Below are 14,404 nucleotides of genomic sequence, written 5' to 3'. Positions count from 1 at the left end.
CGCAGGCTGTATCACGAGCTCATGTACTTCTTCGACAAGATCCCGCCAACAGCATAGCTCCACCACTTCGATCAAACAAGACTGCTGGTTAACTCCTAAGGGACAGTGTGTTGTTTCGTCACGGCTTGATGTGTAGACATCGCACATGGCACACACATCGGGGTATGCTCCCTTAACTGCATGGACAACCTGTCGAGAGTACCAAATCGACAGAAGCCTGCAAGCGTTGCATTCAATGCCCATTCGATGCATAACAGCTGAAATTGGGGTTGCGCCGTGCTGTAAGAACTATGAGCATTGTGGAAGCGAATCGTCGGCGCATCGTGTCGTCGTCCGAATGGCGCAGGAGCTAGAGCTCATTTGGACGGTTGTGGCATGCTGACGGAGCTGTGATTCGCTGGGAGGCAGCCATTCCAAGGGAAACTGCAGACCAGGCCAAACCCTGAACCGCAAACAGCTTCTGACCACTTCTTTCGTCGGCCACCCACACCGTCAACAGCCACCACCAATATCATTGACCACCGACACTGCCCTCACGATGTCGGCCGTCTCGCACGGCGATCGTGAAAGCGTCACAACAGGGTTGAAGCGTACTGCATCGAACGCTTCGATGTCGTCGTCGGAAGAGATCACGGTCAGACCTAGGTCATCAACAACCAGTGATCAGAGCAGTAGCGGTGCCTTGCTCAACCGTCGTCATAATACTTTAATCGTCGACGCCATTGACAAACCGATGAAGTTGTGCAGCGTCACTAACGGCATGCTTACCATCAAGCTGTCCAAAGAGCAGTCGGCCAAGCTTTTGACGCCACGTCAAGCGACAACCGACAGAAACGTCGACCTTAACGGCGACGTCGACGATACTGATGGCCGCAACGCACGTGGCACATACTCCCGTAGCTACAAAGAAAGTCATCCTGAGATTGACTGGGTCCATCGCGGGCAGGGTAGATACTTGCCCGCAGACCAGATCAAGAAGGAGCCAGGTCTGGTGCCGGAGCGTCGGTCAAGGTACGTCTCGAGTGCAAGCATGTGTGCTGTAACACATCATGAACTCTCAACTTTGTACTGATTTAGCAATCTCGACAGTCGCGTGCAGCAGGTCGAATTGATTAACGACGACAAAGCCATCAAAGTCGAGCCGAACGAGCCAGGGACAGCCCCTCCAGCTAAGAGACAGAGGACTGCCTACAACTCAAGCTCGCATTCGGCGACCGATAGCACGCCTCAGTACGGTCTGCGTCAACGTAGCGTGACAATGCAATCTCCCTCAGCGAGCGAGCTGCGCTCGGCCCGCCTCGCACGCCGCACACTGCCCAGTATTGAGATGACCACTCCGCTTCGCAGCTCTTCGCTTCGCAAAGTTTGGTCTGTAGAGGATGACGACACTGCCGAAGAAGAGAGCGATGACAACGCCCTTACCGACGCTGCCCTGGATCTGGCCTCGGGCCGCGGCGAGCCGACCTACAAGATCGGTTATGTGAAAGCGCACCCTGAGGAAGTCTTCCACCATACCGGCAACGGCTGGTATAGAAGAGGCCCACGTCCTGCCATCAAGCCTAAGGAGGCACTTACCATCAAGGCTGAGATCAACGAGGAACGCCAAGCCCAGCGTCGCTTGAGCAGCCGGCTTAGCGACGGTCCAGCAAAGCCACGAGCCCAGCAATCAATCCACAAGACGGACCTCCATAACTGGCCTGGCGCTGAGTTTCATCACAAGGGTAACGGCTGGTACAAGCCTGGTCCGGATCCTAGGGGGGTCCGTGCCAGCATCTGGGTGCCAGATCCCACCGACGCCGACGCACGTGACAGCGGAGTAAACGACTTCGACGCCGACAGTGACCACGCCGGCGATGACGACAGCCAGGACGATTTCGACGGTCACGCGAAAGCCAACGGCACCGTAGACCGCAGTTACGTCGACGCACATCCGGAGATCGATTTCGTCCACCGCGGTAACGGCCGTTTCATGCGCAAATCGGACGTCGAAATGGCCAAAACCAGAGCCACGGGTTCAGCTACGCCCGTCCGTGAGCACCGCAAGTCACTATCTGCGCCTGAGAAGGAACCCACGTACACTAGGGAGTACATATTCAGTCATCCGGATGAAGATTTCTATCACACCGGAAATGGCCGCTACAAGCGCGGCCCTAAGCCTGACACAGCACCAGCCAATGAAGATAATGAGTCTGATGAGAGTGAGCGCGAAGACGATGTGGAAGAAGTCTTGCTCTTTAGCAAGGAGTATGTGGATGCTCATCCGGGAGAGGTGTTCCATCACCGCGGTCAAGGCCGCTATGGTCGCGGACCGCGAGTCAGTGCCGTGCGCGCTAGTACCGCGGCAAACGATGATGGCGATGATGAGGATGAGGGTGATGCGACTGCACGCTACGACACCGCTTACGTGAATGCCCATCCAGAGCAAACCTTTCACCACAAAGGTCAAGGTCGATGGGCTCGCGGCCTCCCGCCACCAGGCAGCCATAACAAGATCGCCATTCGCGGTCCTGGTGCAAAGGGAAACAGCATTAGGCCGTCCGAAGAGCTGGAAGTCCCGAAGAACGCGCCTGAGCTTACTGCCCTGGTGCTCAAGGTCGATGGTCCCGACAAGTTTCCAACACTTGAATGGCACTACCGCGGCGGCGGCAAATGGGGCCGTCTCACCAAACAGCAGTACGAAGAGATGTTTGAGGCCCCTTCGCCCAAGCACCGCGACATGTTGATCGACAAGAGCGCGCTTACCACCAACGTCCCGAAGCGTGGCAAGAAGCAGACTGATGGCCCGAATGTGCAACTGGCACGTGGGACCGATGTTGTTACCAAGCATACTGCGAAGCTGCGTGCGTCGGTCGATGTTGCTAACGTCGGCTTAGCGGCTCATCGCAAGCGCAAGCACATGGCTGAGCGCCGTGCTTCCGATCGCTCACCTGGCGCAGCGAATGTGACCGAGTCTCAAGCAAGGCCGCAGGCGAGGCAGCCTGCAGCCAAACCACGTATGCTTACAGAGCAAGAGGATCCGCTCGACGAAGTGCTACCGCCGATTTTCAAGGCGAAGGGATGGAGCCCGCCACCGATGCTTGAGGGTGAAGAGGATCCGATGGACCGCCAGATGCGCCACGTGTTCCCAGCTTACAATTATGACATGGTCCTTGAATCAATGACTAAGTTCGATCCTGTACAGCGCCGCATAGAGAAGCTCAAAAAGATTGCGGCCAACGCGGCGAACTTTCTGAAAACGATACAGGGTGAATACCTTGCGCTTGACAAGTACACCGCACCGTACGCAAAGGTACCACGCAAGCCAGCCAAAGGCGGCAGTGTGCCACTTCCGCAGGACACATTCGAAGATATGAAGGAGGCGGACCTGTACGACTATCAATTCGACCCACGCCGCATTGGTAACCAGGATCCAGATGCGCAGAAGATTGTGCGTGACGCCGAGGGTAGAGAGCTGAGGAAGAGGGCAAGGCGGGCAGGCGTTGAGCCGACCGACACTGTGCCGGGATGGCACTTCGGTGAGGCGGAACTTGCTGGAAAGAGACAGTCGCGTCAGCCAAACCGCTTCGACGGCGTCATCGAGGAGCCGGCTCGAAAGCGCGCCCGGATCACGGTCACTGGCGTCGACGGCGCTGAGAGTGTTGCCTCTTCCCGCGGAGCTACGCCAGCGAACGGGTACGATCCGAACGAATTCAAGCCGCCGACTTCAGGACGTTGGGCCGGGCACGTCCCGAAACGCATTCAGCAGCTCAGAGCTGGCAGCGAGTTGAGCCTCGGCAGCAGCGTTGAGGCTGCTGATGCTGGTGGGGTCAAGAAGGGCAGGCCGCTAGGCAGCAAAAACTTGCGCAAGAGGCGCGATGCGGGTGTTTCAAAGGGTCAACGCGAGAAGAAGACTACTGCGGAGCTGGAGGAACTAAGGGTCCGCATGGAAAATGGAGAGGATGTATACAATGAGGAGTCGGAAAGTGAAGATGAAGAGGGTGAGGAGCTGGAGGAAGACGAGGAGAAGGTGCCACGCATGCCGATGGTCACTGGCCCTGACGGCTTCCTTTACCCAGCTTAGACGGCTATGTTTGCGGCTGCTGATGCTTGGTGCGTTGCTATTGTCGGCTCTTGAAGCCCACCACAACCGTCTATGCTTGCGACATGCAAAGGGATGATGCTGTGTACAGGACGCTTTGCGGCGGTCTGGTGTACGATAGCTTATGTAAAATACCAAAAATGAGCATATACCGAGTAAACCGTCTGTAACGGAAACTGAGCGTTGCTACTGGTCCCGCCGTTATCCATGCGTCACCAGCACCTGGGAAGCGTAGAAGAAACGGTTGTGAACCTAGGTAAAGGGGGACAACTCGAGGCTTCTGATGCCGACGACGAAGCAACCTTATCGATGGCAGCGCCTGCTGTCATGGCTTATCTTAAGACACGGACATTTGGAGCGAGGCACGAAGGCGCTGCGGCTTCTTGAAAGATTGGTAGGGTCCAATGCAGGACGGGTAATGCGGGTTGAGAAGACTCGGTTCGTCGCGCTTGAACCGTCGAGCAGTTTTGCAGGAAGACCAAGACGAGATGGTGGGCTTGTAGTGGAGAGAAGCGTGTGTTGCGGGTTCGGGAAGGCTTCTATTCGAGGTCTAGAGAAAGACAAACGCCAATGTAGCGTCATCTAGCGTGGGCGAGTTCTCAGCTAGGGGCAGCATTTACAGGAAGCCTCGAGGTTGATGATGCTGCGACGACAAGCGTTCTCCATCCAAGGATAAGGTAGCGCAATACTCGCTGACGCCATGTTGAACGTCTCCACTACTCGTTAAAGTCATACCTGCCATTGGCACACTACTCTCGATTCTCTACTACAGCCGAGGTCGGGTTCGCGGTCAAACGTTGGGTCAGCCTTGCGCAATGTCTCATTCCAATGCCTGGGTTTCCAGACAACAATAAAGTCAGTTCCAGAAGCGTGGCATAGCAATTTTCAAGACACCACCACATATCTGGTACAGATTATGGTGGCCTCCACGTTGTCTTCATGTAGCCACATGTACAAACATGGGAGTATAGAGAGTGTTCACAAGGGTCAACTGAGTCGTAAATTGCCGCAAAAGCATCGATCTCTACGCAAGAACATGGGTCCACGGCGGTGCTAGTGCAGACTGAGACAAGTGCACGTGCGGACCGCCCACGCCGGATCTACAAGTGCCAATGTCCGCAGGGCTACTGTGCCGCCTCTCCCATTCCCACGTTCGTGGGATGGAACAGCAAGCAACAACCACGTCCGACATACTATGCTAGTCCACGCGTATTTGAGCTGACCCCGTCCTTCCTAGTCAGTGGAGGGGTGAAAACGACCAGCCGATCCTTGGCTTCTCAAGATGTTGGGACAGTCTCACCATCTGGCTGCTGCCCGACCGTTTCCTGAGGCTTATCGCGTGCGAAATGGCGCTTCACCTGACCGGACAGACTTACGCGGAGACCCGCAATCATTACGCAGGAAGGAGACCAGACGGGACGATGACTTCGAGTCCGACAACGAGGTGAAGGCCGAGTCTACAGCTGGACCACCGTCCAAACGGCAGAAAGTGGGCTTCGCATGCGATGCATGCGGTAAGTCCTACACGGAGAAGCGCGCGCTCGCAAGGCACAAACACACCGAACTTCATCGCCGTACTGTCGGACTTCCACCGCTGGAGAAGTTCGCGTGTACCCAGCCAGGTTGCAACAAAAGCTTCACGCGGGATCATGATCGCGCCAGACACGAGAACGAAGCGCACAAAGGCCGTAAGAGAACAGCCGCTAACGCCAAGGCGACATTCACCAGCGGACATCGGCAGGAAAGCGATGCTACTGAATCCTCACCCGAGGACCAGGGGATGCTTGGTGTTGAGGGGAGAGACTTTGTCACCACGATATCTCCAGGAAATGAGTGGAGCCAGTTCTCCAGCGAAATGGAGATTGACAGCGAAGCCGCCAAATGGCGAAGTCACTTGAAAGTCAGCAAAGTGTTGGGCTTAGGGTCGCCTGAGACTGTCACCATCTTGTCGGAGAGAGCGAGCAGCCGACACTCAAGCGAAATGGATGCAGATAGCGCATCGGCGAAATGGCGCAGTCATCTAAAAGCTAGCAAAATCCTAGGTCTGAGTCCTCCTGAGACGATGTCGCCTCACACAGACACAACATCTATCTCGCAAGGCTATCCTGTCAGTCCGAGGGCTGAGGTTCATCGTCAAGGGAGCCGTGTCGTCGGTGAGACCTTCTTTCTCTCGAGCGAAGAATCAGAGGAGGAGGTTGTGGGCCCACCAGCACCGAAGAAAAAAAGCTGGTTTCAAGCAGAGTCAGAGGATGAAGCGTGCGAAGCTTTGCGTCGGCCCAGTACTCAAACTAGTGCTGAAGCCGAAAGAAGCACGTCCAGCGTAGCCGACTCTGCGATTGACATGACTGATTCATCTATCCACGAGCCGAAAAGGCCTTCCATAACGACCTACGACTACCGTAGCGAGCAGCACGAACAGCGGGAAGCCGCCTCGGACGCGTCATCCTCCAGAAAGCCATCTGCGGAAAGCCATCGATCCGCCACGCAAGCGCCAAGGCGCCCTTCAACAAATGAGAAGTACCGGCCTAGCATACCGATCCGGCCTAAGATTAGTGTCATTCAGAAGAACGGCAAGAGCAAAATTGTTTCCCCAGAAGAGGGTTTGATCTGCGTCTTTTGCAACCAGCCGTTCGAGAGCGAACAGAGCAAGCTTTGGCCGCATCTTCAAAAGCACCTCGAGGCGTTCAGCGGTCGAACGGCCTATACCTGCGACGAATGTCAGATCGGCTTTGTCCACAAGTCAGATTTGCTTAGGCATCAAACTTGCGTTGAGACGTTCGGCCATTGCGGATATAGCTTCAACCACCAACAACGATGCACGGGACATCACTCACCCAAGTTGGACCAGCTAGAGAGTGAGTTCACCGATCGGGACAGCTTCCTCATCTGCAGCCAGCTTCGCCAGTGGGAGATCAAGCAACTACAACTATATATCTCCCAGATTCAGGACCTGCTCATGAAGCGGCAATCACAAGTCAGCAACGTCTTTTCGATTGAGGCGTTGATGGGATCACCTGACGATTCGTCCTCGATCTACGCCTTCAGCATCAATACCTATGTCTCTGCGCCGGATAAGCGGCAGAGCGGCACTATGGATATGGGCGGACTTCAGAAGCGGATGAAGCAGATGTCGCTCAAGACCACGCCTCTGCCTGAACGGCAGAACCCGAACAAAGCTAAGTCTTGATTGGTAGGGAGGATACAGCCTCCGAATGCTTACTGGTGTTTCATTTGTTATTGATTGTGGGTGGGAATGTACAATGGGAGAGCAGTCGGGCTTATGAGCCCGGCATTTCGGCAGATCTACTTCGTTAAGATACCCAGCTTTTCCTATACAGCTACGTCATATACATCTACTGCGGCGGCAGAACATCGAAGGTGTGCGCTACCTCCTTCTCCCACTTCATCTTGTCCTTGCCGTAGATTTCGGCGCCAACGTCAAAGTTCTTGCGGCCCTCCGGAAGCAGTGACGTACGCAGAATGATGGTGTCTGGACCCATGACCTGCTGGTGGTGGTAGATGTGGGTCGTGCAATGTGGGCAGTAGTAGCAGTCGACGCTGTTGCCGCTGTCACCCTTGTAAGTGTACTTGGAGGGCTCGCCGCCCTGGGTGATCTTTAGCGCAGACTTCGGGATGATCTGGCGCAGTCCTATCGTTAGCTGGCGCGTACCGGATTATGCAGTGCGGTCTGCCGTACCTGGTTCATGGTGAAAGCACCGCCGCCTAGGATCTTGCAGGTGTCGCAGTGGCAGAGGATGTGCTTGCTCTGCTCATCGTTGAGCGTGACCTCCCATTGGTGGTGCTTGCAGTGGCAGACGCCTTTGTAGGTAGACATTTTGAACTGATTGAGGCTTGGGAAAGGTGTATGCGATTCTCAAGTCTGGAGAGAATATGAGAGAGAGAAAGGTATACTACGCTCTTCCCCTCGCTGTTTATATGCTTTCTGACCCCACTGTCATCATCGTCAACTTCACCGCGGGGCAGAGAGGGTCCGGAAGAGATTCATTTGTCTTCGAAGCGTCCATTCCGGTGAGATTAGCTGTTGTAACCGCGAAAGTACCACGCGATGACCGTCTATCCCTGTTTGCACGTTCTGATTATGGCCGCACATCGCGGCCTTGTAGCAGCTACAACTCATTCGGGGCAATGGGATGCTGGTTAATTCCAAATTGCAGAGGAAGCTTGGCCTGGACTTGTTGCCGTGGGTCTGCGGAGACCGACCGGCGTCTTGGCGGGTTTTCGAGGGAACACTTGTTCGAACAGTCTGGGTGCTGTCAGCAACCAATACTCTGATATCGTTGACCAACTCAGCAGTAGGACTTCCTAGGAGCGTCTGGGACAGGACAATGGCACCAGGAAGGGCAAGAACAAGGAAGAGGAGGGAAATCATCGAGCTACTTGCGCCGAGCTGTGAGCCATGCCATCGCGATCACTGAGCTGGCATTCCAACGGTCCTCTCGACTTGCCAGTAACATGGTGTAGTAGCATCGAGTAGCTAGAGGAGAATTATTGTGTTGGAAAGACGGGAATCAAAAGAGTGTGGCAGACATCAAGGTGTTTTTCGCCGAGCTTTTGATGAGTAAACATACAATGATCCATCTTACCACTGACTGATCTCTTCAGCAGTAGAAATAGCTATAAGGCGTCTTTCGAGTCGGGAGGACGAGAACTGAAGTGTGCTAGGTATTGTACTCCACAAGGTCTGGCAAGGCTATTGATCCCCAGAGTCGGTAAACCACTCATCCCAGATACATATATCGATCACCGAGAGCACTTTAGAGAAGCGTTAAGTAGCTCAGCGAGACGGATATGATTGCAAAGGCGGTAGAGCATGGGGGAAAAGGTGTATACGACAGGATATCATCGATCGCCTCCCGCCAGCGCCATCGCTCGTGACGCTTTCATAATCCAGAAACGCCTGCAGTGCTGCTTATACCGATGAGAACGCTGACCGATCAAATCGTTCGCTTGGCGACCGAAAATCTCCCGCACACAACAGCATCCGCCCCAAACTGCTGCCATGCCGTCTCCACCAAGCCGTTCGTCGAAACTGGCGCAATCCCCACGCCACCTCTCCCTAGCCATTGCGGCGCAATGGTGACTATCACCGAGTTGACGAGCTCAGGCTTCGCCAACAGCGTTGAGATGACGGTCGCACCGCCCTCGATCATGACGCTGTTGATCCCTCTCAATTTCAACGACTTGAGGATATACTCCCAAGGGATCTCTGGGCGTTCTTGGCCTCGCAACTCCCCTGAGATCGGTGTCGCGAGGTGGAGCCGATCGCACGTCTCCTCTTCGGAGAAGTACTGCTTCCCATTGAGGTCGGCATGGATGAGCAGCGGTTTCTTACCTTCGCCCATCTTTGCTAGGCGAATGACCTTGGAATCTTTAATGTTCATCCGACGGCTGGGGTCCACAATGACTGGTCGTGGCTGTAGCCTATACAGGGCACTTGGGAGTCGACTGTTCAGGCCCGGATCGTCTGCGAGGACTGTTCCAATACCTACAAGGATGGCGTCGTGTCGTTGGCGTAGGTGATGAGTCATGCTCTTCGATTCGGAACCTGACAATGCTGTTCTCAAGCCAGGACCAAGTGCAATCATGCCATCGAGCGACGACGCGTATGTCAATGTGACGAACGGGAAATGATCGGTTTCATCGCCTTCAACCCTTGCTGTCTCGGCTTCAACGCTTTCATCGTAGGTATGTTGACGGGTTGGTAGATAGGGTTCGAGAAACTCGCTCTCAGCGTTCGAGAGCTCGTTAACTTCCATGACTTGTATTGCCCGTCATTCGATCTCGTAGTGTAGGCTGCGGGTTAGCGCCACTGACCACGGGCCGACCAGTACTCGTGATGTGGCTATTGGTGGCTGTAGAGATCAACGCGATGTAGGAGTCGATTGGTTGCCTCGATGTGCTCTCTCCAATCCGTGCGTTGTTTGCTCTGGTGGCGTGAAGAAGAGCCGCGAGCCCCAATTGTGCCGAACCCCGGACGGAGAAGGGCTGTGCCAAGCTTGGTCAGTCTTCGGTGGACCAGCGAACCACGCTTCCACAACCATAAGTCCGTAACGCCTCATGGGAACTTGGCGTAACTCGGCGTCTCGTACAATGTATTATGCCCGCAAGTTGACCATCTGATCCTCAGTACAAGCATAACTACGTGCTACAGCAGAGACCCGCACTTCTCTTCAACGGAAGAAGCACCCATCCACCCCCGTCTTACGAAGCATCAGCCTACAGGGCCGATCACTGCGCTAAGTACAGCGCCATGGATGCTCTACTCCGAACAGAATAGGGTGCCGGCCCCTTGAAGCCTATCCCGATCAAGAAGCAGAGCTGGCTGGGCAGCTTTGATGCGGTACCTGCATTAGCACTCTCGTCATGCTGTCAACCCGCTTCAAGCGGCTGAGACCTACCGAAGTCACCGCTTCCGCAACTGATTTGGGAAATAAGCGATACCCACCTTGTATAGCCTTCCAACCACCTTCAAGCGCTCCAAAAGCGTATGAACCACCGGACTCCAAGCACACAGCGCTTGTGACAATCGGATTGGGGCCAGCCTCCACGATATCCTGTTGTGGAGGAGACGGCGGGGATTAGTGTTCCGATGCCATGCGGAAATGTAGATCATTCGTAGTCCTTGAGGCTACTGGAATGCTCCTCCAGCCCAGAGGACGAGCGCCCAGAGGCACCTTCGGCCGCAGGTAGAGAAGACCGGGACTCAAACAAGCTAAGTCGCATGCAATTTATTTGATACGTCCAATCACAGCTATACCATCCTTCGCCTCCACATCCCTAAGTCCCGTCAAGATCCTGCTGATCGCATCATGAAGTGGGAACAGGGCCAACCATGGACCACTCTTCTAAGCCGTGCATACAGTTCGATCAGGTGCAGATGGCGGTATGCTGGCGCGACGCCGGAGTCCGGATCTTTAGAGGAAGATCTCATGCGTGTGTACCATATGTAGCAACCAGAGAAGCCCACTTTGTTTGAGCGCACCGTCTCGACTTCCTCCCAAAGCGGACTTCCTACGACCTCATCATGGTCTGGCTAATCTCATTCGTTGCACTTCTGGTTGGGTCTGCTGTCGCGCAGTCAAGCTTCTCTCCAGCTCGTCCTCCATCACTACCACTCGCTGTACGATCGCCGTACCTTAGCACGTGGTACGAAAAGGCAGCCTCAGGTACGCGCCAGGTTGAGATGCTGATCTTCATGTGAAATTCTAGGCAGGAAGCTGGCAGTGATGGCGGCAACGGCGGATACCTTGCTGGACAATGGTAGGAAAGGCATTATTCATCTTTTATCCTCCTGCTGATGAAGCCCTACAGGGCTACGTTCTGGGCAGGCGCGATCACCGGCTGGACCGGGATGGTGAGGGTCGACAATACTACATACACTTGGATGGGTAACCCAGACCCGCTCCCAACCGTGGTGACACAAAACTCTTTCTCGTATACCTCGACCCGCAGCATCTTTGCCATGACCGCTGGCCCAGTGTCCTTGAACATCACATTCCTCAGCCCTGTCACGCCGGATGATTTCCTCAGACAAAGCATGCCCATCACCTACATGTCAGTCCAGGTGCACTCAACAGATGGCAAGCAGCACAGTGTGCAACTGTACACGGACGTCTCTGCCGGTAAGCGCACATCTTTCCGGAGTGTCCGCCGACATTGTAGCTTACGCTTCCGCAGAGTGGACATCGGGAGACCGCAGTCAAGTTGCTCAGTGGCAGTACGGGGTCACCGGCAACGGTACCTCAAGCAATGGTAAGCGAAGCTCCCAATTATACCCGGAGTGGTCGGACGAGGAACGAGATTGGGCGAGAAAGGAGGCAACCTGGAGTAACAATACGTGGTCTGGTTCAAACTGGACGCACTCCGGTGCGAGTGGACGACTCCACAGCACAAGCTCAAGGCGATCGATTCTAACTTCAGCTTCCCTATCCCGTTCGCGGACGCGGTCAGCTACGCTGTCGATGACCGAGACTACGGGCATTGGCAGCCTTACCGAGACGTCTTCAGCGTCTCCGGCAGAGACCTCGGTGCCGAGCCAAAGCACGTCAGAAAGTGGAATCGTGTCGGGCAGCGTAAGCACGTCGGGCGGCGGAAGCACGTCGGGCGGCGGAAGCACGTCGGGCGGCGGAAGCACGTCGGGCGGCGGAAGCACGTCGGGCGGCGGAAGCACGTCGGGCGGCGGAAGCACGTCGGGCGGCGGAAGCACGTCGGGCGGCGGAAGCACGTCGGGCGGCGGAAGCACGTCGGGCGGCGGAAGCACGTCGGGCGGCGGAAGCACGTCGGGCGGCGGAAGCACGTCAGGCAGCGGAAGCACGTCGGGCAGCCAAGCGACGTCCGGCAACGGACCAACGTTAGGAGGCAGCACGACTACAGGCCTCAGCACGAGTGCAGGGTTAGGCACTGCGACCTCTGCGACTATTACAGCTTCAGGGACCAGCCCTTTGGCGACCAGCGGCACATCGGACACAGGCACGACCTCTGGAGCCAGCACGTCCTCGGGAGCCAGCACATCATCAGGACAGTCCTCAAGCAGCAGTATCACTCCTGGCAGCAACAGCACGGCGAGTAGCGGCTCATTAACGTCAAGTCAGACCGCTTCAACGAGCAGCTCTACTCCCGTTAACACGTCGCCTACCGCAACAGGCACAGCGTCTGCGGGCGGAATCGCGTATCACAAGTTTTGGAGACAGCTGCAACGAGAGTTCTCTGAGGAGAATCAACAAGCCTCTTGGGGCTATTGGTACTACGCCGTGAGTGAACTCATTGCCAAACGTATCGGAGCACTTGAGCTGACATCTGGCGAATCACAGACGGAGAACGTTCAAGGGCTGACATTCCAATCTGGAGAAGACGTCACTGTCCGTGGCCAGTTCACAAGCTCTGGCAAACTGAATAATACTGAGGATACCAACTACCGAGCGATCAACGATGCGTACCCAGTTTACAGCTTTGCAGTTGACCTCGGATCAGTCGGCTCAAGCGTTGTGGAGTCTGTTTTCACTCTCAACCTCGCACAGGAGAATTCGATCCAGTTCCAGAACGCAAATGGCATTCAGTCTCTTGCGACATACTGGACAACTTCTTACTCAGACGAGCTGTCTGCGCTTACCTTCTTTTACAACGACTACAGCAACGTTGCAAGTCTGTCCACTGCTTTGGATAACCGGATTGACACCGATTCTGTCGCTAAGGGCGGAGCTGATTACCTCACTCTTACCTCTCTTGTCGTGAGGCAAGCCTTCAACGCGCTGGCGTTCGTGACGAACGGCACTAGCGACTTCGTCTTCCTCAAGGAGATCAGTTCGGATGGCGATATACAGACGGTCGATGTTATCTTCCCCACTATACCCATCATCCTCTATCTGAACCCTACCTTGCTTAAGATGATGCTCGACCCCTTGTACATCTTTCAAGAAGCTGGCTATTTTACTCAAGGCACGTACGCTGCGCACGACCTGGGCTACTTTCCGAATGCCACGACAGCCGGTACAGAGGTGCAGCAAGTGGAGGAGAGTGGCAATATGCTCATCATGACTTTGGCGTATGCGCAGCGTACTGGCGACACGAGCTATCTTAACCAGCATTACGGGCTTCTCACCCAGTGGACGAATTATCTAGTCAACGATTCTCTTATCCCGTCAAATCAGATTAGCACTGATGACTTCGCTGGCTCTTTAGCCAACCAGACCAATTTGGCGCTCAAAGGTATCATCGGTATCCAGGCAATGGCCGTCATTGCGAACATGACTGGTCATGCGTCGGACCGCGCCAACTACAGCTCGATTGCTGCAAGCTACATCTCGCAATGGCAGACGCTCGGCATCGCGCAGGACGCAAGTCCACCGCATACCACGCTTGCCTACGGCATGAACGATACCCACGGACTGCTGTATAATCTCTACGCAGATGCATTGCTGCAGACGAAGCTTGTCCCCGTGGAGGTTTATCAGATGCAATCAAACTTCTACCCGACCGTGGCAGACCCCTATGGCGTTGCTTTGGATACTCGCCACAACTGGACGAAGAGCGACTGGGAGGTGTTCTGCGCAGCTATAGCAGCCCCTAATACCACTAACCTCTTCATCTCGGACATCGCAAACTTCATCAACGAAACGCCAACGAATGGTCCAGTCACTGATCTGTACGACGCGATCAATGGTGACTGGGCTGAAGGTACCGGTCACTTCCTGGACCGCCCGGTGGTTGGTGGATGGTTTGCTTTACTCGCATTGAACCAGACGGGCATTCCGTCGAGCTAGCAGGGGCATGTCCTTCTTGGCGCTGAAAGATATAGTGGAGACAACT

The 14,404-nt window shown here is 55.1% G+C and overlaps 5 protein-coding genes across 5 annotated transcripts; 3 read left to right on the top strand and 2 right to left on the bottom strand.

Moving 5' to 3' along the window:
- The first annotated feature begins 464 nt into the window (after positions 1-464).
- Positions 465-4,364, top strand: BAUCODRAFT_30285 (uncharacterized protein). Its single transcript, XM_007674806.1, has 2 exons — positions 465-1,011; positions 1,090-4,364. The coding sequence occupies exons 1-2, from the start codon at positions 539-541 to the stop codon at positions 4,058-4,060; spliced, it is 3,444 nt and encodes a 1,147-aa protein (XP_007672996.1). The 5' UTR covers positions 465-538; the 3' UTR covers positions 4,061-4,364.
- A 996-nt stretch (positions 4,365-5,360) lies between these two features.
- Positions 5,361-7,265, top strand: BAUCODRAFT_21581 (uncharacterized protein; the record flags this gene model as incomplete). Its single annotated transcript, XM_007674675.1, has 1 exon — positions 5,361-7,265. One exon carries the CDS (start codon positions 5,361-5,363, stop codon positions 7,263-7,265), a length of 1,905 nt encoding a protein of 634 aa, XP_007672865.1.
- Positions 7,266-7,277: 12 nt separating this feature from the next.
- BAUCODRAFT_30283 (uncharacterized protein) lies at positions 7,278-8,246 on the bottom strand. The gene is made up of 2 exons (XM_007674805.1): positions 7,776-8,246; positions 7,278-7,716 (listed from the first exon to the last, which is right to left on the bottom strand). Exons 1-2 carry the CDS (start codon positions 7,911-7,913, stop codon positions 7,432-7,434), a joined length of 423 nt encoding a protein of 140 aa, XP_007672995.1. The 5' UTR covers positions 7,914-8,246; the 3' UTR covers positions 7,278-7,431.
- Positions 8,247-8,729: 483 nt separating this feature from the next.
- On the bottom strand, positions 8,730-10,209 carry BAUCODRAFT_30282 (uncharacterized protein). Its single transcript, XM_007674804.1, has one exon. The coding sequence runs from the start codon at positions 9,853-9,855 to the stop codon at positions 9,034-9,036; it is 822 nt and encodes a 273-aa protein (XP_007672994.1). The 5' UTR covers positions 9,856-10,209; the 3' UTR covers positions 8,730-9,033.
- Positions 10,210-11,123: 914 nt separating this feature from the next.
- On the top strand, positions 11,124-14,358 carry BAUCODRAFT_63305 (uncharacterized protein; the record flags this gene model as incomplete). Its single annotated transcript, XM_007674908.1, has 6 exons — positions 11,124-11,245; positions 11,309-11,359; positions 11,411-11,721; positions 11,777-11,836; positions 12,749-12,849; positions 12,910-14,358. 6 exons carry the CDS (start codon positions 11,124-11,126, stop codon positions 14,356-14,358), a joined length of 2,094 nt encoding a protein of 697 aa, XP_007673098.1.
- Between the last annotated feature and the right edge of the window lie 46 nt (positions 14,359-14,404).

The sequence above is a fragment of the Baudoinia panamericana genome (assembly GCF_000338955.1).
Source record: "Baudoinia panamericana UAMH 10762 unplaced genomic scaffold BAUCOscaffold_2, whole genome shotgun sequence".
NCBI classification, from domain to species: Eukaryota; Fungi; Ascomycota; class Dothideomycetes; order Mycosphaerellales; family Teratosphaeriaceae; genus Baudoinia; species Baudoinia panamericana.
Note: the sequence above shows the minus strand (reverse complement) of the source record. Positions and strands in the feature narration are given on the sequence as shown.